The sequence below is a fragment of the Arctopsyche grandis genome, chromosome 11 (assembly GCF_051622035.1).
Source record: "Arctopsyche grandis isolate Sample6627 chromosome 11, ASM5162203v2, whole genome shotgun sequence".
Taxonomy (NCBI): Eukaryota; Metazoa; Arthropoda; class Insecta; order Trichoptera; family Hydropsychidae; genus Arctopsyche; species Arctopsyche grandis.
This window is the reverse complement of record NC_135365.1, coordinates 18,835,189-18,863,100: the sequence shown is the minus strand read 5'-3', so window position 1 is coordinate 18,863,100 and position 27,912 is coordinate 18,835,189. Positions and strand designations below refer to the sequence as shown.

The window sequence follows — 27,912 nt, the reverse complement described above, 5'->3', positions numbered from 1 at the left end:
TCATACAAAAAAACATTTTTGATTCTTTTTATAGTTTTAGTACATAAATTACTCCTTATTTATCTTTTATGTTTAAAAAATAAATAAGTAATTAAGTAAATATATTAAGTTATAAGTAAATATAAGTCAGTTAATTTAAAAAATAAATAAGTTTGTCATAAAAATACAGCATTCGTAATTATGAATAATTTGGATAATTATCAAAGTGAAATATCTATTCTTTACTTTTTTATGTTTGTATATTTGTTTAAAATTTAAATGTATGTGTATTTTTCCATAATAAATTTAGAATATTATAAAACACCAAAATGCATTTTATTGCAACTATTTTTCAAATATTTCTCGCTAAGTTCCATATACATATGTTTTGTATCACCAAAAGAAACCTTGAAAAAAAAATTTAAGCTCAGTATAATTTACGAAACCATTTTACGACACCGTTCCACGCCATTGACAATATATGGGTTAAGAGGGCTGTACACCTGAAATCTTAATTTTGTTGCCATTCCTTTCTATGATATTCATATATATTGAGTGAATGCGACAGTTGCGCTTCGACCAGATAAAACGTATTTTAAATCGACAAAATCGAGGTTTCGTATTCTCCCATTTTCTCCTCCAAAACTGGACCAATTTTTAAAAAAAATTCATCGGTATGAGAAAGATATTTTCTGTGCAACTATGCGCGTATGTTTTTTTAAATCGACCGTTAAATAAGCACGCTGGACTCGGGTGTCGGGGGCGCTGGGGGTGAATTTTTATTGCCAGTTCTATTAGCGACGTAGTTCAGTATTACAGTTTTTACACTTCAAATTCGCCATGTTGCAAATCAAATTAAACAATTGAATGTATTTTATATAAAAAAAAATGAGAATTCGTTTTTAATCAGACCGGGCCGCATCTTATTATACGTGATTAGGACCAACAGGTACTGGTATGTTGGTCAGGTTGTTAGCGTCTATTCGAGCGATTCCCGCCCCGGCTGCCATTTCTTCAAACGAACTTTGCTGAAAAAACTTTTCTCTTTGGATCTATCATTTGCCATTCGCACCGGTAAGCAACTTAGTACTTAATTACATTATTTAGCTAATTAAGAATGTAATTATTTATGTAATTAATAAATTGCATTACATTATTAATGTACATTATTGATGTAATTAATAAATTTAATAGTGTATGTATGCACAGAACGATTAATTTTTTTTATTTAAATCAATCCAAAAATAGATCCCATGGATACTGAATCAAGCGCCGAAAGCGTGTCTCCGACCCATTCACGTCGGCGGACACGAATCATCAGCACACAATCCTCGAAATCATCATCAGAGTCGAGACAACGTAACCCTGTTGCACGTAATCGACCAACGAATTATAATACAATCAGTCAGGATAAAAAAAACATTTTGATAAAATCTTACGAGGTTGGAAAAACAATAAATGAATCTGCAGAAATCGCAGGCATAAAAAAAAGTACTGCAAGGGCAATAATTAAAAGGTTTAGAGAAAATGGTGAGTATACGCAAAAAAATCGCGGGGGAAAAAGAAATGTTAAAATAACTCCGGAGATATTAGATGAAATTGAAAAAATAGTAGAAGAAAATCCTACAATTACTTTAAAAAATATTTGTAAGAAAATTTTAGAATGTAAAAATGTTAATTTGAGTATTGCTTCTGTCCAGAACGGACTCAAAAAATTACGGATTACATTAAAATGTAATCCGTAATTAATTACATGAATTCTCAAAAAATTACGGATTACATTAAAATTAATAATTAATTATACGAATTCTCATTTTTTTTTATAATATACATTCAATTGTTTAATTTGATTTGCAACATGACGAATTTGATTTGTAAAACGACGAATTTGGTTTTTAAAACGACGAATTTGATTTGTAAAACGACGAATTCGGTTTGTAAAACGACAAATTTGATTTGTAAAATGACGAATTTGAAGTTTAAAAACTGTAGTATAGTAGTAGAAACGAATTGAATTAAGGAAAGATTTTTCTATGTTATGTGATCCAAACATAAGATAAACAGATATAGTTTTTCTATGTAATATGTCGCAAATTTTTTTAATTAAATTTTTTAGTTTTCGAATAAAAAATTTAAATGATTAAAAATCGAATAAAGTTGTCAGTTATTGAAAAAGTCTTATAATTTCGCATTGTGCAGCTTTAACAATGATAATTTTTTTTAGTAAATTATTATCTAGCTTTTATTATTAAAATTTTACGTCATACATAGCTGATTTTTTAGTTATTTTTTTAGTTGCCAGTTACACATGTACGGATATTAATATTCCCGCAATAAAAAAATACATTCTCTAATTTTTCCCGTATGTCTTACGTTGATTCTGAAATATATGATAACCCTACATATATTTATCAAATAGAAAATTAAGTTAATGTATGTAATTTATATCTAAACTTTGTACATATGTATGTACATATATGTATTTTTTACTTGTGTGCCATGCAATTCTTAGAAAACCTTTGGTGTGCTATGGGTGAGAAAATATTCCAGAGTACTGCTATAAGCAATTATACTTTGTGTACAGATGTTGCAGAATACAGGACTGTATATTTATAATTATTTATTTTGATTATCAGGTCTTTGTTTTAAATAAAAAAGTAAGATTTAAGATGTCATTCTTTTATTAGGTTTTCGCTTGATTTTTCATTTTGAATATGTATGTCTTTTTTAATGGGTTCCATATTTAATTCATCATCAAATATATTCAAGTTTTTAATGTTTTTGAATGTAAGTATGTCGAAAAACACTCCACATGCAAGAATTCCTGCTGCAGAATAAGTTAATCTAGTTCGTAGAAGAGCGGCATTATAGAACCAGCAATTTCCCTTGCCAGTGCATGTTTTCCCCCATACGAGACATGTAGAATCTATGAAAATAAACATATTAAGATTATTTCAAATAGATTTAATATGCAAACATTTTTTTTTATCATACCCATAAGAAATCCAAAAAATATAGGCGATGGAATTAAACTAAATATGCTGATTGCTGCCATAGTGATTGCTAATGATACAGTTTTATCTTGTTCTTCCACGCATCTGAAAGATTAAAAAAATTGTATTATTCGATCATCGAATCAGTCAATTAAATGATCGTATGTTTATAAACATGCCATCATATTGAAAATATTGGCAATAAGTTAAATATTTAGACAAAAAATTAGATGGTCAGTAATTTAATAATTGTAATTTGATAATTTCATTTTTTGACATATGTACGTACAATAGTCAGTGAGTGAAAATATAACTTACTGATCATCTATTTATTTACCAAATCAAACGTTACTGGCCAAATAAATACACGCCACACATATACCTGATAGATACTAAGAACGAAGTTACTCTTCCCATGGCGCCAGTTAACTTGAGGAAACAAACAACTATTAGAAATAAAGTAAAATGGAAATCACAGTCGACGTCACAAGGACCTGAATTTGCGATTCCGCCAGTAATATTTTTCCATTCATCGCTCATTTCCATCGGTGTAGGAAAATGTTTTGGCTGTATACATGAACAATTCGTATATACCTGAAAAAAATCCAAAATATCAATTTAGATTCACTGCACACTGAATTTTCCTATGAAGGCGTATCATTGTTCATGATGAGCACTAAAAGATGTGTATTTTCTTCTCTCGAAAATATCTCTATAAACATTCTCAATATATAAGATATTTAAAATTATTGTCACTAGTACAGGTCTAATACACACTTATTTGTTTCATATATACAAAACCTGCCTAATAAAAAATTTAAAATACGTCTTCATAAGTTGATAATACTGTAAGTTTATTGGTTGTTGTTGAAATTTTATTTATAAACTTACAACGTTCCCATTGTTAAGTGAAGTTTTTTCAGTGCAACCGGCATGACAGGCAGAGATAAATGTTTGAGATTTGTCCATGGAGCAAACAGGAGAAAATTTTACATAATCGCATTTGCAATTTGCGTTACATGCCAAGTTCGTGTTTAGCCTGGAAACAAAAAAGTTACATTAATCGTAAACCTATATATGTATACGATAGATATCATTAGTATTATGACCAGTTGACTTACTCCCCGTTTTCAAATATAGGTATTTGACTGTCAGCGGCAGGACATCCTAAGACAGAGTAAGAAAGAATGCCAACTACAAATGTAGTGTTAATTAGCATATTCCATATTGCCATATATCGAGCTTTGGGTTTAAATTTTTGAAGTATAATTCCTCCCAGTAATATTCCCAAGGCGGCAAATACCAATCCGACCGTACCGGTCACTAAACTTGCTGTTGATGCAGATTTCTTGTACTGAATTTCAATGTACTTTGGCAAATATATCCAAAAAGGATTGAATCCAAACACGGCAAAAATAGTACTCAGTTGTATGTATACGTATAGCCGATTCGACATCAGTCGTTTTAGGGTTGTCATCATATCTATGAAGAAAAACATTGTATTTATATATTGGAAAACATATGAAGTTTTCATACATATGATTAGTTGAATTTTGATAAGAAAAAAAATATTTAAAAGATAATATATACCACCAAAAGATGCTTCTGGCTTAACAAGTACATCTTTACTATTTTTTTTTTTAAATTCTCTTCTGGCAACAGCTCTTGGTAAATTGTTGGGAAACATGCATAGTGCAGTAGTGAATACTATAAGAGTTCCACCTAAAATCAGCCATCCCAACCACCACGCTCCAAGCCAACGCGGATCTGAATTGTTAATTGTTGGCGTCAACTGCGGGGAAATGAAAATTTTCAAACAGATTGACACAACTCCATAGCCGAGGGCAGGTCCAAGCATTCGAACGAAATAAGTAAAGCCTACAAACATGCAAATTTCATTTAAGAAATTGAAAATATTGCAGTATTAAACTATTAGTTCGTACTAACTTATAATAGCTGGTGACTTTGTTTTCTGGATATTGTCGTCTAAGTAGGAAAAACCGAGACTGTAATACAAACAACCGCCAACACCTCCAATCAATTGTGATACGAATAATATTATTGGAGGTATTATACTGCCTTCTTCTATTTCACATTTATCTTCATCTAAAATGGTGTATTAATAAATTCAGTATAGAATTTTTTTCTTTAATGTTTAAAGACATGTGTACTTGCATACCTTTATCTACGCATAGCATTTTGTTTTGTTGAGTGTGACTGGAATTGTCTATATAGCTCGTGTTTCCACCATATTCCAGAGTGAGATGTAAGGCATCCGTGCCCGATCCGTAGATAAGGTGGGGTAAAGTATTCAAGAAACAGAATGCCGCTACACAATATAGACCAAATGCGATCCAACGAGGTCTATGCCCTCTGGAAGCGTAGTAGTTAATAACTATGGTTAGAATCAACTTTGTAATGTCATTGCCAACAAGAATTACACCTGAAATTCCACAACTGCACATGAGCTTATAATGTGATTGAAAACAGAAATAATTTTATCCTTACCTGTAGTTTTACTGGAAAATTTGAATCGTTTCTCCATTGTCGTGATGGTGCCGTTGAAATATGAAAACGTGGACGAGAAACAGCATCCCGCTAAACCAAACAACAACACTAGCACCTTTTTGTTGGCCAGCTTCTGCAATTGTCTTCCTTTGAATATCCAAAAGCCGCAAGTGGTTTCTTCTGTTAGACTCATTTTCGAGTAGAACCGTTCGAATTCGGCTTCTTCATCGTACAATAATGTAGTTTTAACTTCTTCTTCGCCACAGTGTTCCTTTGCCGATGTCATATTGAAAAATTTTTCAATTCAAGTTTCATTTGATAATCTAGCACCAGATACATATGAATTCTACCCGAGAGGTACACCCGAGAGGCACAGATGAATTCTACGAATGGTGAAAATTATATGTGTGCAGCACATAGATAAGTTTGTTTGATGCTGCCTCCCTGACAATTCATCAACAAGTCATTGATAAGAAGTTGTTTAGTGTAATGTATAAAAAGGTACTTACAAAACAGGTTTGTTTTAGATACCCAAAATCTTTCGAACATATTACTGAATTGATACAAACTAACCTAATTAAGTTTTTTTGAAATGTATATACATATGTTGTCTGTTTTGTAATGGAAACATAATTTTACATTGAAATATTTAAAAATAAGAATTTAAAAATTTATAGTAACATATTTCTTCCAGTCATTCGATGACGCTGTATGCACATTGTATGCAATTATTTACGGCAGAGTTACTTTGGAAGCTCTACGGTAAAAACCACTGTCATCAAAAGTGGGAATTCGCACTCTGCATCTTTTCTTTATTCTTAAAGAAAAGATTCTTATTCGGTCTTCATATTTCTAATTCTATGCCGGTGGTAATAATTCTTGTTGAATATCAATAATTCATTCCCTTTCCAAGATCTAGCGTATGTTGGCGTCTGCAAATAATTTATATGAGTATTTTATTCAACGAAATTCATTCATTTATTCAAGTAATATATAATTTGACAATTAGTTTTCTACGTATAAGCTAAAAATTGCGTGTATCGGGTATTAGTGAAGGCTTATAAAGGTAAATAATACAATAATTTATATAGTACATAATTTAATTGGTGCGAAGGGTGAACTGTTGGGTTAATATTGGAATTAAAATTAAAATTTATACGGTAAATTTACAGAAATTTCAAACTTATTTTATGATATACGAGCAAATTCCCGTTTTCTTATTGAATTGGATGAGTCAACTGGTTTCCAATAAAAAATTCTTCCAATAAGCAGTTTCATAATTGACTTTTTTTGGATCCTGTGAAAGGTTTCAAGGTTTTTTTTTTTAAATATATTGTATAATAAAACCACCATTATAATATTAGTATCTTTAATCACATAATATTTTATCAAAATTATGGAAAGAATAGACCATATAAATGAATTATAAAAGAAATTTATTTTTTATAAAACGAAAAACTTTCTAAAATCAATATTAAAAATGTAGATAACATGTAGTTCTTAAAGAGAGAATTATAAGAAATTAAAACTAGTTATAAGAAACAAAAAACTTGACAAAAGAACTATGTTTACAAAAATAAAATTTATTAAATATTTAAATTTATTAATCACTTAATAGTACAATTTATAACAAAATATGTATCTTTTCACACATTGGTTATGTAATGAAATATCATGTGTATGTGTGTGTGAAATTTACATGTGTGCATTTATATACATACATACAATATGGTAAATCGTGCTATCTGGCGTTAATTAAATTTAATTTAAAAATTAAGTCTTTAGAAAGCAATTTTGATATATTTTTCTGGACAAAATTATTTACACAAAAAAATAATTTATGGATAACCATAAATTTCCGTAGTTTGTAAAATATTTGCATAACATGTATATGTTTGCACAGACACCATTGTTTACAAAGAGAACGATAAAGGAGTATGGAGTATTCGAGGTGAAAAATTGATATCAAATATAAATATTTGAATCGGTCATTATACACGATAAGTATGTATATTTTACTCCATATTAAGCAATTTTTGAATATCCTATAAATAAGAAGTAAATGGTTAAGAATGTAATACATATGATGGATACCAAAGAATTTCAATAATACTAGGATTTTCATTACACGCATTACCGAGATAAAAGTCAATAACAGTAGTACTATCGGTATTAACATTAATTTTATTTATTTAATTGAGTACGGCCCAGGCACAGGCGGTTCCATGTCGTAGAAATTTATGACTCTTTTTGTTTGATTATGGATATTTGTTTTTTTTAATATGTTCACGTTATGTATAGCTCTTAAATGGGTATGTAATCCACTGGTGCTACCGCCAGCCGTTTTAATGCGTTTGCCACAATCGTCGATTTGACATATTCCAAAGTCTTTATCACGTATAAAATATAACCAAGGTGTCTCCCTTTTTGCAGACACTTTAATTAGGGGAGCTGAAAATGATTTTTTCATGTTAGTAACAAAATAATTTTTAATAACGAAATGAAACTTATTAAAAACTTACCGAGATTAACAAAATGCAAAACAGTTTTGTTTTCTAAATTTTTTATATGTATGTACATGCATTTTTTTACTATTAATAATATTTTATACAATTTCATATATGTATAAAATGTAGAGACACGTATTTTGGGCATCTATTTTTGTCAATTTTAGCATTTTCATTTTGCATTTTAGCATTTTAGGGCATTAAAAATGTTCAATTTTAGCATCTATTTTTATGAAGAGTTTAATTTTAAATAATAAAAAATTTCGATGAATTTTAATAAAATTTATATACATATATACAATTTAAAGACAACACAACAATAAAAAAATAATAGAAAAATTCAAAAATGTTTTGGAATTAAAATTACAATGAAAAAAACATGAATATAAAAATACAAAGACAAAAAATATGAATATAAAAATATAATACCAATTAGAATTTATTAAAATTCAACATGGAGCATATTTCTACAGATTCTTTTTTGAGATTTGTGCGACGATCGGTAACAATTACATATATTGTATTTACTAAAATACCTTTCAGCATCCACACTATTGATGGAACACCAAATAGATTTTTCCAAACTCTTCTTTGTTTATAGCAATATATCCGGCATGGATTCACTTTTTATATTCTCTATTAATTGTCTAAAAAAGTGCTGATATCCTTCCAAACATTGAGCCTCTGTTAATACATTAAACAATGTCAGGTTTCTAAAAAACAAAACTGTTTCTTTAACATTAATATTAGATTTTGTACCTGCCACAGATGGATTTAATAGTTTACTCAATGTTTGGAGGAATAGATTTGTCTTGAGTGCTAGTCTAGTTTTAAGACGCTTTTTCAAGCAGTCTTTCGGATACACAGCTCCAACTGTCTTCTTTGGTTTACAGTAGTAGACAAAAGCAGTTGCTTGGTTTCGACAGGAACAACACCGTCTATGGTAAACTGCAAGCTCTGTTTTATCCCCTCAATTTCTTCACATAATAAATGGGCAAAGGGATAGGAAGACCCTTCTAAATTGTCTATTAATTTTATAAATATTATGCAAATTTCATTTTTGTTTGTTATTTTAGCATCTATTCGCATATTTTACGAATTTAGCATCTATTCCGAATTTTAGCATCAATTAAGCATTAATAGCAAAATGCCCGAAATACGTGTCTTTAATAATATGTAAATACACATACTATAAAATTAAAAGAAAAAAGATGGATGGAAAAAGTATGACCACTGCACTCGGTTGTTAGATCACTTATGCAGATTTAACTGCGACGAAACTTCTGAAAGACAGATTATAAACAAATTCTTTCGGTCAAGTCCGGGTCACTGCATCGAAAGTGACTTGAACGAAAGTCGAAAGATCGAAAGTGACGAACGAAAGTAGAAAGATCGAAAATAATGTATGCATGGTAAACGGTACATATATAAATACATGCTAGGCGCACTTCATATGCATGCATTGTAAAGTGACTATTTCACACATCGTCATAAAAATCGCGAAAAACATCCATCTTTCGACTTTTATTCAAGTCACTTTCGATGCAGTGACGGCCATCGATACAATGTATATTACATGAAATTTTCAACGGGATGTTATTTTATAAATAAAAAAATAGTTTGTAATTGGAAAACTAAATATTATTTAGCTCTAAATTACAATATCAATACTACATATATCTAGTTATTTTATATACGAATATTAAATATTGTTTTGATATTATATAAACAATAAAAATAAATAAACAACGATTATATTTATTATATAATATATGTATGAACCAATGATAGGCCTGATTATATACCATCCGGTGCATTATGAGAATAAAATTTTTAAATTTATATTTATATGAATTAACAAGGACTTTAAAACATTAGGCGAAAAATGTTTTACTAATAATTCATATATGTATATATATGCAAACGTACCGGAAATACATTATTAATTTATTAAACCCGACTTTAAAATCTTACGCCTTTGAGTCACCAGTCGGAAGCTCATGGGGAAATTTTTTTTCTCTAGTTTTTATGTCATATTATGCATCTTATAACGATACCACAAACAAACACACCAAACATTTTTAAACTAACGAATATTATTTTTGAGTTTTGGCATACTTATTACTAGACTTCTTTCACTGAATGTCGAATTTTGTAAGCCCGCAACGCTCTGATTACCCTAGATTTAGACGTTGACTTGATGCTTTTAAAATAACGATAGACCTCTCCACTATCGTACAAAGCAAGAGAGTAAAAAAACATGGTTGGTTATTAGTGAACTATTTTTTGTGCAAAAAACATTGTCCAAACGCCGATCTTGAATTGAATTGAAATCGTCTAGAATTTTTCAAGGAATAAAATAATCCCACATTTTTTTTATTCTTAGCTCATACCTACTTTCAAATCATATGGAAATGGGTTGTTTTCAAAGTTTTCAGCTATGGAGAAATCGAAACAGATAAAATATACGGATTTGAAAAACATTTCTTTGATACTCGTCCCCATAGTAAGTACCAAAGGTCGATTTTTGTCCCAATACCAAGGGTATTACTGATATTGCAATCCATATATAATATGTTAGCGGTGGTTATGTCTTCTCCATACACGAATGATGGCGTCGTCTCTTGTGTAAACGCGAGCTTGACAAGTGCGTTCAAGACACTTCCAATGAGTTGTATTCGACCTCAAATCTTCTACAAAAAAAGGTTTACCATTGAAAACAAGTTGTCGGGTGCCACGCTGTGTACGTCCAATGTAAAATGACGAATCTGAAATTTTCAAAAATAATCAATATAACTGGTGTCATCGTCAAGTTGGCTATGTAGTATACGTTATGTAAATTTTTATATTTGCTACATGCTACATTTACATTTGGTGTGCTGTACATTGGTCTAAATCTGAAATACTCCTATAATGGATGAGAAAGAAGAAATACGATTCGTCATTGATTGTTTAGTAATATTATTTGGGGATTTTCCGGTTATTTGATGTTTGTGGTACATTTATAAGACTAATAGGTGACATTCTAGATAATATATAATAATATACGTGGGTATGGACTGTGAAAATTATGCACACATTTAAAATACTAAGGGCGTTTATTTGAATAATAGTAAAAAAATACATTAGATTAATTTGTAGCTTATGGAATTCATTATTTTATAGTCGATTCACGTTATTTTTGCAGTAAATATTACGTTTCAACTTTATATAATAGGTACATAAATACATATAAAAAAAGTTAATATAAGACAAGAAATACATAATACTTGAGAAGCCTCACGTATGGATAAAAAAAGGTCACAATAATAATAATTAATACAAGCATATATTATAAAATATAAAAAAAGTAATTATATGATTTGAAAAGTAAGTAATGATAACATGAAAAAGTAAAAGTTAATGATATGCAAGGATAATTTTATTCGAAAATAATTTTTGAATTTTATGATTTTGTTTTATTTTAGTATAATACTAGAAATAATGTTTTCATGGTTAGCAATACTAATTTATTTATTTATATTTAAAAACTTCATACGTCATGTTTTTGATGACTAACATTACTTATTTATTTATAGTTAATTAAAACACGTAGATTGGAATCACAGCAATAACTAGTTAAACTTTGATCTTAGCCAACAGCGTTAATAATATCGTAGTAGTTTACATTGCTAATGTAATTAATATGTTTTTAAAATGTTTTATTACTCATAAATTACAAGATAAGATTGAAAGGCACACATAGAAAATACGAATTTCTTAGAATAAATTGTATCAAAAAATATACTTCATTTTCTTAATTTAAAATATTTTTATAATATATATACAAACATACACAGTCAGTATGATATACATATGCACGAGTACAATAAATTGATGTATAAATCACGCACTTGAAAAAAAAATATTCGTCTTAAATTTTAATGAGTATCATGTTGATTGAGCAATTAATTAATCACTTTAAATACATATTTTGGGTAAGTAGGCACATTACATATGATAATTAGAATTTTTCGTTTATAGTATAATGAGCGATGAAAAATTTATCAACTGCTATTGAGGATTGGAAGGAACGCGAAATAGTGCATCTTTATCATAAGGATTAAACAGTGGTAAGATGTCTTTTGATTCACAAGTCTTTATGTTTACGGGGATGTTTATATTCTTGGTTTTCAGTTGCTTACGACTCGAATATGGGTCTCTTTGTGGATGATTATGAGGACCCTTTGAATAGATGACCTTATTTCCCAGAGTGTGTATTCTCGCCCTGCACTTTCCCTTTTTTGAAGTGCACCGCCATATTATTTTATTTTTCACGATGGACTCCTCGCAAAAGGAAAACTCGTTGACTACCATCAAAAGTTTGCCTTTTCTCGACCGAATGAAGTAGAAATCTGCAACACAAAAGATTACGATTAGTAATATTTTGAAATTTAGGTGTGGGATTTAATGTCATTCTCATTGATTAGAGTAACAGACAGATGAATCTAGTAGGATGCAACATGCAAGTAAGTTGGTAAGTTTTATTTGTTAATTTTTTTTTAATAGAAACGAACAGCATTACAATTTATGTACATAACAAAACATTGATCCTAAAATGTTTCTAAAGAAATTATATTATTATACTTGCATTATGACAACGGGAAAAAAATACTTTTTATTAATGAATGAAAACGTACATAGTTATTTTTTTAGTATTTAATCAAGTATATACATATTAATGTAATGAAATATAATGATAAAATAAATTAAATTATTCAGTAAAAATAAAACGTAATATATAACACGGTTACATATGTACATATTTATTTATTTATTTAATTTATTATTTTAAAATAATAACAACAATAAAATGACCAGTGTGACCTGACAGGTTCCCCCAAAGCGTCACACCGGTCATATACATATGTATGCAAGTATCTAAGAATATTCAATTCATAATAATGTACTACATACATTCAAATTTATCAGTGATTGTGAGGACTTTTATTTTCTATTATCATATCTTCAAATGTAAAAATAGCTGCTCTACAGTTATTTGAAGCTATTTTGACACAGGCCCAACGAGTTCTCCCAGAAACATTTGTGGTTTGCCTATAGTATCTGTATTTACCAATTTCAATTATAGGGTTTCCTTTCATAGAGAGGCAGTATTTTGGAACTAAAATCATGAAAAATAAATTAATTAGAAAAATTAACGTCAAAGATTATATAACATTATATAATAATATATATATATTTACCGCATTTTAGTTGAGTAACATTATTAGTGTATGCGGTCCCCGAGCAGGTGTAGTTGAAATAGTTCATTACAATGATGATTAGATTCATTTCAGCGAAAGAGCAGCCAATTGATTACATCTAAATTGCTTGTGAGTAGAAATTAAATACATTTTCATTGAATAGTTCTTATTTGTAATTTGAATGCGCAAACTGTAGCAATTGAAATATAATATTCTATAAGAATCAGTGATAGAACAACATTCAACAAGATTTTTTATTTAGTTGTACACGTTTTGAGAGACAATGATGATAGCGTTATTTATGGCAAAGTGTGCACGACAACCATGGAAATGGTGAGTGAAACAATGCCATCTTGTTTTATTATTACTACTGCTATTTATGGAAACGTATACCTAACCACCATATTTTACCAATTGCTTTCCCTTCTTCGATACTGCATATTCGGCCACTGCCATCAGTTATCAAATGTCAATTTGGTTCTGCTACAATACGAATACCCACAAAGCATTTATGAGAGAAATATTCACCCACAATACGTTCACATGTTTAAAACCGACATTTTTTTAGAAAATATTTTTTTACAGAGTGTAATAAACGCTTTTATAATTTTATTGTTTCCAAAATTCAAAACTTCGTTTTTTTTTGTTTTATTTTATTTTATTCAAATTACCATAATGGTTGTGATATTATAATATTGTTGTAAATATGTAAGTGTATTGTTTAACTTCGAAACGAGTGAAAACTTTTGAAACAAATATTTAAAAATCTTATATAAGCGAGCTAAGTTCCAAAAAAAGTTTAGAATGAAAATATATAAAAGCTAAAACTTCCAAATCTTTTAATTTCAAATATGTTTTATTTAGTCAGAAAACAGAGCATAAATTAATAAAATACAAGAATTGGATAATACATAAATATAATTATAAATAGAGCCAGAAGTATAGCTCGGTGGTTGCGTTAATGCAAACCATTGAGAGGTTCCCGGGTTGCAACCCTGGATTGACCTCGATTTAAAATAATTTATCCAGAAGTATCTGCAGTGCTGCGGTCAGACTTGGATATTTTTTTGCCAATTTATCTAATTTCATTGTTGAAACAATTCCTCATAAAATTAGTAAAACCATCCTACCTACTATGTCCCCACTATTTGAATATGATTTAAAATTTATTATCTATAAATTAATAAATGTAGAAGTTTAATACCATATGTGTCACTCAGGAGCAACCCATGTCATCATTTTATTTCACTTAATAAAAAAAGTGGAGAAGTAGTGCATCCATTGCCCTATATTTACTAACGTGAGTCACTTATTTTTGGTGATGCAACACATCGTTACATGGCCATTCCTATAAAATCAATTCACTCCCCTGTGTAAAGAAGCTTTAATTTAAAGTATGACGATGATATACAGGTTGTCTTAGTATGGGTGACGATATATGTACAATTGGTGTGACAGTCATTTGGTATGCCAAGTTGAAATATTAAATCCTTCAAGAAATTACCAAGAATATTGGCGATATAAATATGGTGCATAAAGGTGCAGATATATAAATTAAAGAGAAAAAGAAAAATAACAAAAATACAAATTAAATAAAAGCTTTTTAAAATGGTTAAAACCGAAGACGAAATCACATATGTATGTAGTCTCAAAGTATGTAAGAAAATCATTGTTCAAGCTGTAATCTATTAGGGGGATGACTGTGCTCCCGTGATTGACGAAATTCACGTCTGTTGTTTCTAGTGATTCCTCGTCCAAGACATTTTCCTCTCAGCTCGCATGTCCAATATTCTGTTTCCCAATTCGTAGCTGGTCTGTGACGCGTGTAACAATATCCATCACTAGTTATTAATAGATCGCCATTCTTCTGCGTCTTTTCGAATTTCATAATTTGTATCTCTATAAAGAAAATAATATATATATATATACATATGTATATAGAAAAAGAATTCACACGTGTACAAAATAAATTTTTAAATGTACGATGCCAGATTTAATTTTGATGATTGAATGCGATCGATGTTTCGACAGTATTCATTAGAAGTTAAACATAACATTTAAATACATATTTCAAAAATCTCACAACCATTATGGTACTTTGAATAAAGTAGAATTATAAAAGCGTCTATTAACACACTGTAAAAAAAATTGTAGCGACCAATATTATTAATTTGGTATAATCAAAAGAAAAATAATAAATATATAAAATAGTAGAGATAGTATAAAATTTTCATTATGTTTCAATATAAAGAAATCGAAAATTATTATGATTAAGTTTTTACGGGGTGAAGAAGATACTTTTGTGACTCAATTATGTACTTACGCAGTTAAAATTTATAGTTTTGATATTGCAAAGCACTTGACCATCAATTAAATTATTGAAAATATACATAATATGGGTTTGGTGGAAACGATCGACAAGCGCCAGACAGACTGAACCACAGATTAACTAGATGGCTGCTTTAAACGCAATTCTCGACTTCACGAATGATAGATTGCACATCAGATGACAAGTAACCATTCGATGTGCACAGATGCAATTATTAAAATTGAGTTGGATCTTTCTGGCGAGTTTAATAAGGCAAAATTCGGAACTAAAGTATCAGAAGCACAGAACGTATACAGGGTAGGTATGTCGGGACTTCGGGTAGATTTCGCTTAGTGTAAGTGCGAGCAGTGCGCACGCAAAAGGTACACGTGTCGTTAATCTGTGGTTCAGTCTGTCTGGCGCTTGTCGATCGTTTGCACCGCATCGACATAATATCTAATATATAATTTCTGAAGACTTTGTGTATAAGGTTTAATGTAACTATGTATGTAAGGTTCGGTTGGGAGCATATCGTCATCGTTGAATATTATTTTTTTCGATTCAAATAAATTGAATAAAAAAACAAATGAATGTTTACTATTAGATTAGCCATGTTTAAGCTGTATATATTACAAATACCGAGCGAAGCCGGGTAAAACCACTAGTATAAAATAAAAATGAGTTAAATCATAAAAAATATTTATTCTTAAAAAATAATACATACATACATATGTATATTGGATGTAATGACAAAAAAGCAATTAATGTAAAAATACAGAGCAATCCCAGTCCTTATGTTTATAAAGGAAATATCTTTTGGAATGGAATTGCACTGCAAAATTAATAGTGAAATTAAGTATAATAATAAGAATAACAAAGTTACCTAAAATCATGAAATTTTAACTTAATATACATACATAAGTATATAAGTTACGATAACTTAAAAGTATTTTGTTTAGTTTCATCAGGTAGGTGGTTGTGATTATTTTTCACCATGATAATAGTGTTGCCAGAAGTATGAACTCTGGCCGGACATTGATTGCGGTATAGATGAACGCATGCCCAATAGACTTTTCTACCAACCCCCGAATTATTAGTACTGAATTTATATTTGTTCAAAATCAAATGGGTAGTTCCTTGAAAATTAGTAACAAACATAGCTGAAACAAATAAATGTTCGTCAAGAAAAAAAAAGGTACGATTATAGTGGACGCGTGATCTGACAACCTATCTTTGTGACAAATTCTAACACTTTTTACAGGTATACACATGTACATGTGTATACCTTTACATATGTACGTGTGTATACCTATGTTACACCCAATTCGCGAAAATGATCATATCATGAAATTGTCAAAAAAAGGCTTATTCATGACTGGTGCAAGCCCATTGCTTTTCTCATGAATTATAGTACACAAATGTATGATTTGATTTCGTCAGAGTACGAGTCAGCTATAATTGCAACCTGAAATAGCGATGTCAGGTTAGACATTCAATGTAACTACATATATAGTATATTTCTTAGTAAAAATTCAATACCCCAAAGCTTCTGAAGGGTTGTACTGATTAGAAAGGTCTTTGTTTGGATGGTTGTGGTGTTCCTTTACGAAAATTATCCGGTTGTCGAAAGTTTGCAGGTTGGCTGGACATTTGTTTTGTTTGCAAAACCAGTGAAAATTGCCAGATGAAATGCTTCGGTACTTTTTGTAGAAAATGTTGTTTTTGTATAAAATCACAGTTTTACCGCGTTGCGACTGCATGAACTGGGCTGTAAATACATGCCGTTTAATATTTTTTAAATGTTTATATTCTATGTACTGTTATGTTTTAATCTAATCCAGTTTAGAAGGAATTCAATTTTCTTTTTTTTTAGTTTGAGCGGTATGCTATGTGTACCTATAATATATACACATATATGTAAGAAAAAAACAAACAATTTGTTGGTTTCCATTTTAATAATAATTTCTCAATTTACAACTAAGAAAAAAACCTTAATTTGTTGAGACGACATCTGTCAAAATGGTTACTATCTATGTATGTCAGATGAATGTACATATGTATATACGTTCAAAACTTATTATCATATCTATAAACTTATCTTATTGATTTTCAAAATAAACAGAAGAGTCAAGAGTTTTAGATAAATAAAGATTATATTAGATCAGGTAAAGATTCAAGATAGTTATTGGAAACTGATCGCAAAAGTCTAAAACTTCACAACGATTCAGGAATCAGAGGAAGAGGAAAGGCATATAATATATATATATATATATATATATATATATATATATATATATATATATATATATATATATATATATATATATATATATATATATATATATATATATTATCATTTTATAATTGTTCGTTTCGGGCTAAAACACTTGGGCAAGTTTGGTTTAAAGAATAAAAATGAAATATGAAGATAAATAATAGGTTTTGGAAGTATTATAAAATATACGAACATACATATATGTATGTTTGTACAACATATGATTTTATTTGACTTGGAACTTGACTTTGATGCATTGAAATAAAATAAATAATTCTCACAGGAACTAATAATACATAAATTTATAGTAAAATATGTGTACGTACATATGTATATATAAATTTGCTTGAGTTTGATATAAAAAAAATATCTATGTATGTATGTATGCATCTATGTAAGTGCATGTGCTATTATGCACACACATATTTACATAGGTAAGATTAAGTTATATTTAAATTAAGATTATTCGTTAAGTACATACACATGTAGGTTATATTATGATTATTAATTGTAATTAATTTTAGTGTTTTTTTTTTGTGTTTTATAATTAGTAATATGCTAAAATATATAAATAAAAAATAAATAGGTTGAGTTAATAATTACATATAAATATATGTATGTAAGTATATAAATTAAACAAGTTTCACATCAATATTGTAATTTATTTCATGGAAATAATACACATACATACATATGTAAATACATTTTAACATGTAGCATAAATTTTAAATACATAAAAATAAGTTAGAGATCACAGAAAAATTATGTTTAATGGTTATGATCACCCTTTTCAAACACGATGACATCATCTGAAGTGTATAGCCTTGCTTGACAACCACGAACACGGTGGGTAGAACATCCCCAGACAATTTTACCTCTATGTTCGTTCTTATTGGTGTATAATTTGAAATAAGTATAGCCCTTATATGAAATGAGGGTGCGACCTCGCTGAGACATTGCATATTTGGCTACAAAACATAAAAAAATAAATTATTATACATATGTACATGTTTATAATCCCTGCGCTACAAACGATTGCAAACCAAGCGGGCGCATGCTCATTTCACTGTTGCTCATTTCATACTTTTGTCTCGGCTTTTGCCATTTTAAACTTGCCAGAAAGATCCAACTCAATTTTAAGAATTGACAATCATCAATGTACATCGAAATGTCATCTGCGCAACCCCATGAATATCTCGTCTTTCGTACATGCTGAAATTCAAACGAAATGAGCATGCAGCCGGGTAGTATGCAATCATTTGCAGCAAACCCGTTTATAATATACTAGCTGTATTACCCGGCTTCGCTCAGTATTTGTAATATAAAGTAAAATAATTACAAAAAGCAAAAAATAAAAATAACAATATAATAAAAATTAAAAAAATATAAAAATATATTAAGTCTCTTTCGAAATTATATGTATATACCAGAATCCGGCGTCACCCCCTGCGGCTGCACCCCTTGCGGCACCCCCTGCGGTGACTTCAAATCCTTTGAATCGAAAAAAATCGAATCCGCGCCTATGAATCGAGAAAAAAAATAAATCGAATTTGTCTACGAACCAAAAAACAACGAACGAAACATACATACATACAAAGTCTCTTTCCAAATTATATTAAATGACATATAATATTATAATAACATATAATACTAGTTATACCCATTGTCATACAAGTGATGGTTTTGGAAAATAATTGAAATGTAATTTCAAATTGAAGTTGCTCTATTTGATTTATCTTGACAATATGTATGTATATTATACACAGGTGGAAGGGAAGGCTTTCAAAGACAATAAATAAACAATTAATTAAAAATATAATAGATTTATTTTAAACAAACAGAAAATTTATTTCATTGTTTATTTTTGTGGTTATGGAAACCCACCTGACATATTATTTGATTTTCTTGAGTAATTATTTTTGCTGTACAACCATAATTGTAATGAGTAGAGCATACCCATCTCGTCATGCCCACACTATTTATGTACTTTTTGGAAAATGTTTTACCCTCATACAGAATTAACGGACGACTACGTCGCGAAGTCACATATTTGGCTGCAAAAATAAAAGCAGACGAATCAATCGAATTCCATATTGAGGTGATGTATGTTTATTTTCATCAGTAAAAGCCGTGAGGGTCATCAACTCAATTTATTACTAAGAATTGTTGCTTTGAGCAGAAACAAAATAATTTTATAGGTATGATTTCAATGGGTCCAAATTATATACAATGAAAATATGTAGACATGAAGATAGAAGGAATTCTGCTCTGTTTAAAAGAAATGAATTTTTTTTTATACTGTTTCATGCCGAGTAAAAATATGCAGTGGAATAATGTTACATACTTATATTGTGAACTCGTATTATTTAATTTGTTGTAGAAAATATAAAATGATCTGTATACACATTAATGTATCAAATATTTTGACTAAAGAGTCTATACATTTTTACATAGTCATAAAGAATTATTAGATGTATTCTAATTTATTTCCATATCATAACATAACACATTTTAAATCTTAATTTAATATATTTTTATACATTGTTTATATACATATATTGTACATATCATTTATATACAGCAGTCTTTACTTTATCATATACTTCAAGTGAGTAACGAAAAATAACAATACATAAGTACAGTTAATTCTTAGAATGAAAAATAAAAAATAATTGTTGCAAATAACTCAAAACGGCCTTGTTTTATGATTGTGGAAATTTTTAGCAACAATGATTTCGTTATCTATTGTGTATAGGGTAGATAAACAGCCCCGAGTGGTGCATAACCATCTTGTTTTTTCACACTGGTCTCGGTTTTTGTAATAAGTAGCATTTTTATACAAAATCAAGGGGTTCCCTCTTTGAGACATTACATAATGAGCAACTAAAATGAAATCAATGAAACATATAAAAATCAATGGTTCAAGGAAGAAAATGTGCAATACATGTACATTAGAGAGTAAATACGAAAATTATATATATATATATATATATATCTTTAATAATAACAATGAATTTTAATATGTAGGTAATAAATAACCGAGTATTAAAAAAAAATAAAGCTGTCCATTGAAAAATATCTCAAGTGGTAAAATTTCAAAATTAAAAATTAAAACAATGCTAAATTAAAAATGCTTAATGTGGGTAAATATTTTTATTAGAGTTTTTTCTAACAAAATTTGGGGTTTAAGTATTAAGTCTAAAGATTTTGAATTGAATCTCGTAAGCTATCAAATTTAAATTTCACATTTTCATGTTTATGTCTGCCGCTACTCCTTATAATACGATCGTCAAATGTATACAAGGAGGCTGGACAGCCACGAGAATGATAAGCAGAACACACCCAACGCACTTTGCCAGAGTGGTTTACAAACTTTTTAGAAAAAGTATGATTTTCATAGAATATTTGGACGTTACCAAGACGAGATAGTACGTATTGGACTGCAACAATCAAATAAAATACAAATAAATTACAATTCATAAAACTATCAAATACACCTTTGCGTCTCTGTTTATTCAATTTATTTGGTATACGCATATATATCCCGAGAAATAAACTACACTTTGGAAGGATGCTGTAAGCGGAAAGGAGCCGAAGATAATCTATTGGACGATGAAAAAAAAAACAATATACAAAAAATATTTTATTAACACATCAATTATATACATAAAATAAACCAATATACATTTACATACATACATATGTATGTAAATGTATATTACAATTTTGAGGAACCGTTTCAACAATGATCACATAAAATTGGCAAACTCTGATAAGAAACGATCGATTTGGAGTCACAAATACCCCCAAATCTAACCAGCAGTATGGCGGATCGAACCCACTGATCACTTGGTGCTAAGCATACAAGCTACCATTAAGCCATACTGCTGGCTATCCAATATGGCCTATGTTATGCTGATGTTTATGAATGGTTTGGGCTGATATTATTTGATTTTCAATAGTATACAATTTGGCCTGACATCCTTGGGGATAGTGTGTGGAGCAAACCCATCTAGTTTTACCAGTTGTATGTACGGCCTTCTTGAAATATGTGTGATTCTTATATAAAATCAGAGGATTTCCACGACGAGACATAATGTAACGAGCTGCAAAAAATGGTTCAATCAATTTTTAATTTTGATATACATACATGAATATATGTACATATGATTAACTGTTAAATATATTTACATTTTCTATGATCTTTGAGAAGCTTGTAAAAAAAATGAAGAATGTTTTAGTATAAAAATTCAGAATGTAAATAAATATGTACATTTGTACTTTTCAAATACTTTTATGTATTATATATAATAAAATTTAAACAATAACACACAGTTCTATACATATCTTAGGTATCGTTCTATGGTTGTGAACGTAGTGTACGAGGATTATCTCGTCATTGATGGTTTTCATCTTGGCAGGACAACCACGACGACGATGAGTTGAACAAATCCAAGTTGTACCATCATCACTGTTTTTAGATTTAAAACATTATTGGACGATGAAAAAAAAACAATATACAAAAAATAATTTATTAAAACGTCAATTACATATATACATAAAATAAACCAATATACACTTATGTACATACATGCATATGTATTTATGTATTATAAGTTTCATGAGTCACGTGGTATTCATTAAATGAGGAACGTTTGAAAATGTGTGTTTATAATTGTAATGTTTATGAATGGTTTCGGCTGATACTATTTGGTCATCAATAGTATACAATTTGGCCGGACATCCTTGAGGATGGTGTGTGGAGCAAACCCATCTGGTTTTACCGGTCATATATACGGACTTCTTGTAAAATGTGTGATTCTTATATAAAACCAGAGGATTTCCACGACGAGACAAAACGTAACGAGCTGCAAAAAATGGTTCAATCAATAATTAGATTTGTTATACGTATATATTATGAATACAAATGATTAATTGTTAAATATATTTACATTTTCTATGATCTTTGAGAAGCTTGTAAAAAAAATGAAGAATGTTTTAGCATAAAAATTCAGAATATTAATAAATAAGTATATTTGTACTTTTATGTATTATATTACATATATAATATAATAAAATTTAAGCAATTACACACAGTTCTATGCACATATCTTAGATATTAGTGGTCGTGATCGTTGTGTACGAGGATGATCTCGTCATTGATGGTTTTCATCTTGGCAGGACAACCACGACGATGGTGAGTTGAACAAATCCAGGTTGTACTACCGACACTGTTTTTAGATTTAAAACAGAAAGTGCTATTTTCGTATACAACCAATGGTTTTCCTCGTCGGGAGACTATATAACGAGCTGTAAAAATATTTAAGTGTATTTAAACAACGATCTATATAATATAAAACTTAATTTCGATATTTTTTTAAACTTCCTACGGTTATTGTGTAGTTTTTGAAGCAGATTTAAGATTCAAAATATTATTGTATAACACTGAGCAACAAAAATCACGTTTTTTATTTACTGGAGTGGAAACAAATCAATCTTTACTAAGTTTGACCCACTGAATTCGAATATGACTATATTTTTGTTGGTTTGCTCTCGTTTAAGAGATACGAGCGTTTAAAAAATGTGCAATTTTTACAAGGCTATTCTTAGTTTCACTTCACTAATCGGCCAGGCAATATTCCTACATTCTTCCGATCGGTTCGAAACTTTGCCATTTTGCGCGGTTTGGTCAACGATAGATATAAATTTTTGGCTTATGTAGTATTTAATTCAAAATTAGTATTTGCTGTGCCATAAGTGAGTATTGGAATTAATAGTTAGATGTTTTTTCTATTGATTGTAATTTTATTGCTGTAAGTACGTATAATTAATTAGCTAGTGAATATTGAAAGTCAAAAATATTTTTTTCCCCGTAATATTATGAGCTAATTTTCACATCATCACGTTTAGAATTTCATTTTCACATCACAAGGGTTGATTAGTTTCCGCTCCAGTAATTTTTTTGTTGCTCAGTGTAATTGGCCAGATGTAAATCATTTAACAAACCAATTTATCAACCAAAGCTGAACGATTTGGTGTGATAAAATATTTATGACAGAAAAATTGCTTCTTTGTGGCCTTCATTAGCTTCACAACTTATCCTGTGCTTTGTTAACTCGCAATATAAAATCAATGAAAATAAAAATGATTTAAAAAATAAACTTTATTACAATATTTATTATATGTAAACAAATTCATATATAAATTCATGATAAATTCATATATAAAAATTATGCAAATTTCTGACTTTTCTATTTTCTGATTGAAGATAGATTGAAATTCGTAATAAATTATAAATAAAGTAAAATATAAATACTAGTATGTACTAAATATATAAATAAAGAGTATACTTAAATATATGTATGTATAAATATGTACATGATAATAAATACATGATAACTTTGTTAATCAGGTCCATATATTATATATTGAACTTTGTATAAACCACCCTGCGCTAATATGGATATACATACATATGTATAATTTACTTTACTATAAAGGCCATTTACTATAATTTTCAATTTTACTAATTTAGAACATTTTTATAATTTTTCACGTGACGTTTGGTGATCATGCGTAATGTTCGTTCGTATTATTTTATTATCTAAAGTGTACAATGAGGCTGGACATCCGAATGAATGATGGGTTGAACAGACCCAACGCATTTTACCGGTGAAACTATTTGTCATGTGTCTGCGATATGTGAAATTGTTAAACAAAATCATGGGTTTGCCTCGTTGGGATAACACATATTGGGCCTCTACATGATATTCTGAAATTTTAAGCAAAACAGTGGGTTAAAGTTCAAATTCATTAACATTTGTATTCCTTACCAAGATTCTTCGGTAAGTTATTATTATTAGCATTAGCATTGTTTAATGACACGCGATGGGATAAACAATTTTTTGGCAAAGTACATGTATATATATACGTACATAATATGTACTACATATGTATGTACATACAAATGTTTTTGTCGGCATGTGCATAATTTCTACAAATACTTAAGTAAATATATAAGGGATAAAATTAAAAATAATATACTGGATATACATATACATACATATGTAATTCGTCAAGTTTATTTCTTATTAACGTAAAGAAAACCAGATTGTACTTATAAAAAAATATATGTATACATACGTAATTACAACTTACAACTTAATATCATTATTACAACTTAATATATCTTTCATCTGCTGTTCTGTAATATTTTGGACATTCATGATTGTGTGTATTGTATATTAGAACTACTTGATTATTTTTTACACGAACATATGTCTTACAGGAACGCTTGCTGCATTTCCATCTACTCATTCCTCCAGATAGAGTTTTGTGAAAACTGAAAGTATGGGACATGTAGACAAGGAGGGTACTTCCTAAATGGGACTTGATATACTGGGCTGAAAATAAAATAAATAATCCATTGTGAGATATACATCCATATGTGACTAAAAAGTATTGCATAAAATTAAAAATTAATTACAATTTTCCAATTTTCTATGTTTTGTAAGTTATGAGTCCAGAAATTCAGATTAGATCGGCTTCATAAATCTTCGAAAGATCAGAACCGTGTATAGAAAATAAATGGAGTTAATTTATTTTATTTTCAATTCTATTTAAAATATAGTAAGTGTATTGAGATTGAAGATAGCTGTAGCAGTGCAGTAGAAATTATGATTTATGAGGGGGTAAATAAAATGAAACAATAAATGTTTGTGTATTATATAATTTTGGTTCATACTTGACCATACATGGATGTTTATGTATATGTATGTACAATACATATAAAAGGAATATGCACATATGTAGGTATATTAGAATTACATTATCACATAATTTTGCGAGGATGTCAAGATAGGAGGAAAGTACACGTACATATCTATGAATATATTACTAATTCTTTTGGTCCAAGTCCTTTGGTTTTTAAATTTGTCTTGTTTAATTGATTTTAAATCATGTAAAGGTAGAAAAATAAAAGTATAAGTATTTATAATGTTTAAAAGGAATAACCCAATGTACAGTTTAAAGTAAAACAGAGAATGCAGGTTTAATTCTATGATTATGGATATTTTTTACAAATACAATTTGGTGATCGATTGTATGTAAAACTGCTGGGCAACCAAACGAATGGTGAGTTGAACACATCCAGCGAGTCTTACCAGATGCGTAGTTAGTCTGCTTACAAAAAGTGCTACTCTCGAACAAAATCATGGGTTTTCCTCTTCGGGATGTGACATATTGAGCTGAAAAGATTCAAATCGGTAAAAAAATTCAAGATTTTCTTAATACCATTAAAAGGATTCGATCTGTAGTGGTTTATATAATTTATATGTACTAAAATGTACATAAGTACTAACGACCACAATTTTATACATTTTATTAAGGTACATATGACGGGCTGAAAACCAGACTGGTACAAGTGACATTTAAAAAAGAAGCTCGTTTAAGTGCTAAAATAATAGCATTTCACATATGCTATTATTTTAGCACTTAAACCAGCTTTTTTTTAAATGTCACTTGTACCAGTCTGGTTTTCAACCCGTCAGATGTAGTATGTATATTGATTTTGTATGAGTAGTGATGATTTTGGTTGAGAAATAACTCCAATTTACTTATATATTTACAGATTGACTTCAATACGATAGCCTTCTTTAAGTTTGCATGTAAAATAAAATAAATGATAAACACTGTAGTTAATTTAAATATAAAGTTTAATTCGTAATAATATATCATAATAATAATATATAATAATATACAATACGAAATCAAAAGTACACGAGAAACGAACAAGCTAATAATATTTTGCTGGTATTTAAATGAGTCTCAATTCATGATTATGATAATTTTTAGAGGAAACTATGATGCTTTCGATTGTGAATAATGTAGCCAAACAGCCCCGAGTGGAACACAACCATCTTATTTTACCAAGTTTACATTGTGAATTCTTGTAATAGGTAGCATTTTCATATAAAATCAAAGGATTTCCTTTTTGAGACATGACATATTTGGCAGCTAAAATAAAAACATTAAAATTTGTAAAAGTCAGTAATAAATTAATTTTTCATATTGAACTAATATAAAAAAAACAAAAACATTACAAAAAATATATTTATTTTTAGGTACAAGTTGTAAAATAATAAATTAATCAATGTTTAATAATAATTAATATTCGTACAGCTAAGAATTAATATTAGAATACATTCAACTCTCCCATAACGCGGTGAATATGTCTAACAAAAAAGCACAAAGAAGAGAAAATAAATGTAAATAAGGTGTATTTTGTATTACAAATTTTTGTTTTATTGTGGAATTGTTTAACCGTGTTGTAGGGGGGGTTGACTGTACATATGATAATCAAACGATTACAAAATAATTTCATTTCATATTGAATGGTTCGAAATGGAAATTTTAACGAATGGGAGTGGTCGATAATTTTCAAAACATGCTTTTGATTTTTTTTATTAATTTTTAATTAATCATTACTGATTTTCTCATCACTTTATCATCACATTAAAATAAGAAAGTAGTCGAATTTCACGAAAGGGAGTGGCGTTCCCATTCGTTCTTTTCCATTTCGAGCCCTGATTAAAATTATACAAGATTTGTTGTGAAGATTGTATACGGGGCCAACGCAATGACTTCTAAATAGATATGTACATAATACATATGTACAAGGCTTTTTTTTTTTAAAAAAAAGGTGCCAGAACTCATTTCTTGTCAAGTTTTTTATTAGAAAAAATTGTAATTCAAATTAAATTATATATTTTATCATATGGAATATTTTTAAAACAAAAAATACAGAGAAAAAAGTTTCCGGAACGCCGTTCCACCGCGTTATATGGGAAAAAAAGCCTTACATATGTATTGTTAGGTGGGTGTCAACATCGAAACAATGAGAGGACTATGAATTGGTTCGAAGTTCTCCCAAAACCACATAATTGGTAATTTGACAGGTTTAGAATTCGGCATGATGTCAACGAGGTTTTTTTTTATTTATTTGAAATATTGTTCAAGCTAATGATTATGGTTGTTTTTAATGTAAACGATTTCATTATTAATTGTGTGCAAAATTGCTGGACAACCGCGGCTTCCTTGG

General features: G+C 29.1%; 2 protein-coding genes across 12 annotated transcripts in view; one reads left to right on the top strand and one right to left on the bottom strand.

The window, feature by feature from the left end:
- The window catches only part of LOC143919269 (uncharacterized), a 494,191-nt gene that overhangs the window by 5,905 nt on the left and 460,374 nt on the right, over positions 1-27,912 (top strand). Inside the window, exon 5 of one of the 11 annotated variants that reach the window (XM_077441490.1) lies at positions 1,228-2,645. The exons of the other annotated variants lie outside the window; for them this stretch is intronic. Within the exon in view, the coding sequence (XP_077297616.1) occupies positions 1,228-1,724 (497 nt within the window). The 3' untranslated portion in view covers positions 1,725-2,645. Of the gene's footprint in view, positions 1-1,227; positions 2,646-27,912 lie in introns of those variants that run through there. 11 annotated transcript variants of the gene reach the window in all.
- LOC143919264 (solute carrier organic anion transporter family member 74D-like) lies at positions 2,641-6,445 on the bottom strand. Its single transcript, XM_077441479.1, has 9 exons — positions 5,481-6,445; positions 5,152-5,415; positions 4,920-5,078; positions 4,563-4,850; positions 4,094-4,454; positions 3,864-4,011; positions 3,355-3,566; positions 2,974-3,077; positions 2,641-2,905 (listed from the first exon to the last, which is right to left on the bottom strand). The coding sequence occupies exons 1-9, from the start codon at positions 5,764-5,766 to the stop codon at positions 2,652-2,654; spliced, it is 2,076 nt and encodes a 691-aa protein (XP_077297605.1). The 5' UTR covers positions 5,767-6,445; the 3' UTR covers positions 2,641-2,651.

What these genes read in the sequence shown, in the direction of transcription:
- LOC143919264 (XM_077441479.1), bottom strand. Translation starts at nt 5,766, where the DNA reads ATGACATCGGCAAAGGAACACTGTGGCGAAGAAGAAGTTAAAACTACA. An exon ending in ATTTTCCAGTAAAACTACAG is followed by an intron (nt 5,416 to 5,480) that starts GTAAGGATAAAA and finishes GTGGAATTTCAG; the next exon opens with GTGTAATTCTTGTTGGCAAT. An exon ending in TCGTTCTTAGTATCTATCAG is followed by an intron (nt 3,078 to 3,354) that starts GTATATGTGTGG and finishes TTAATCTTTCAG; the next exon opens with ATGCGTGGAAGAACAAGATA.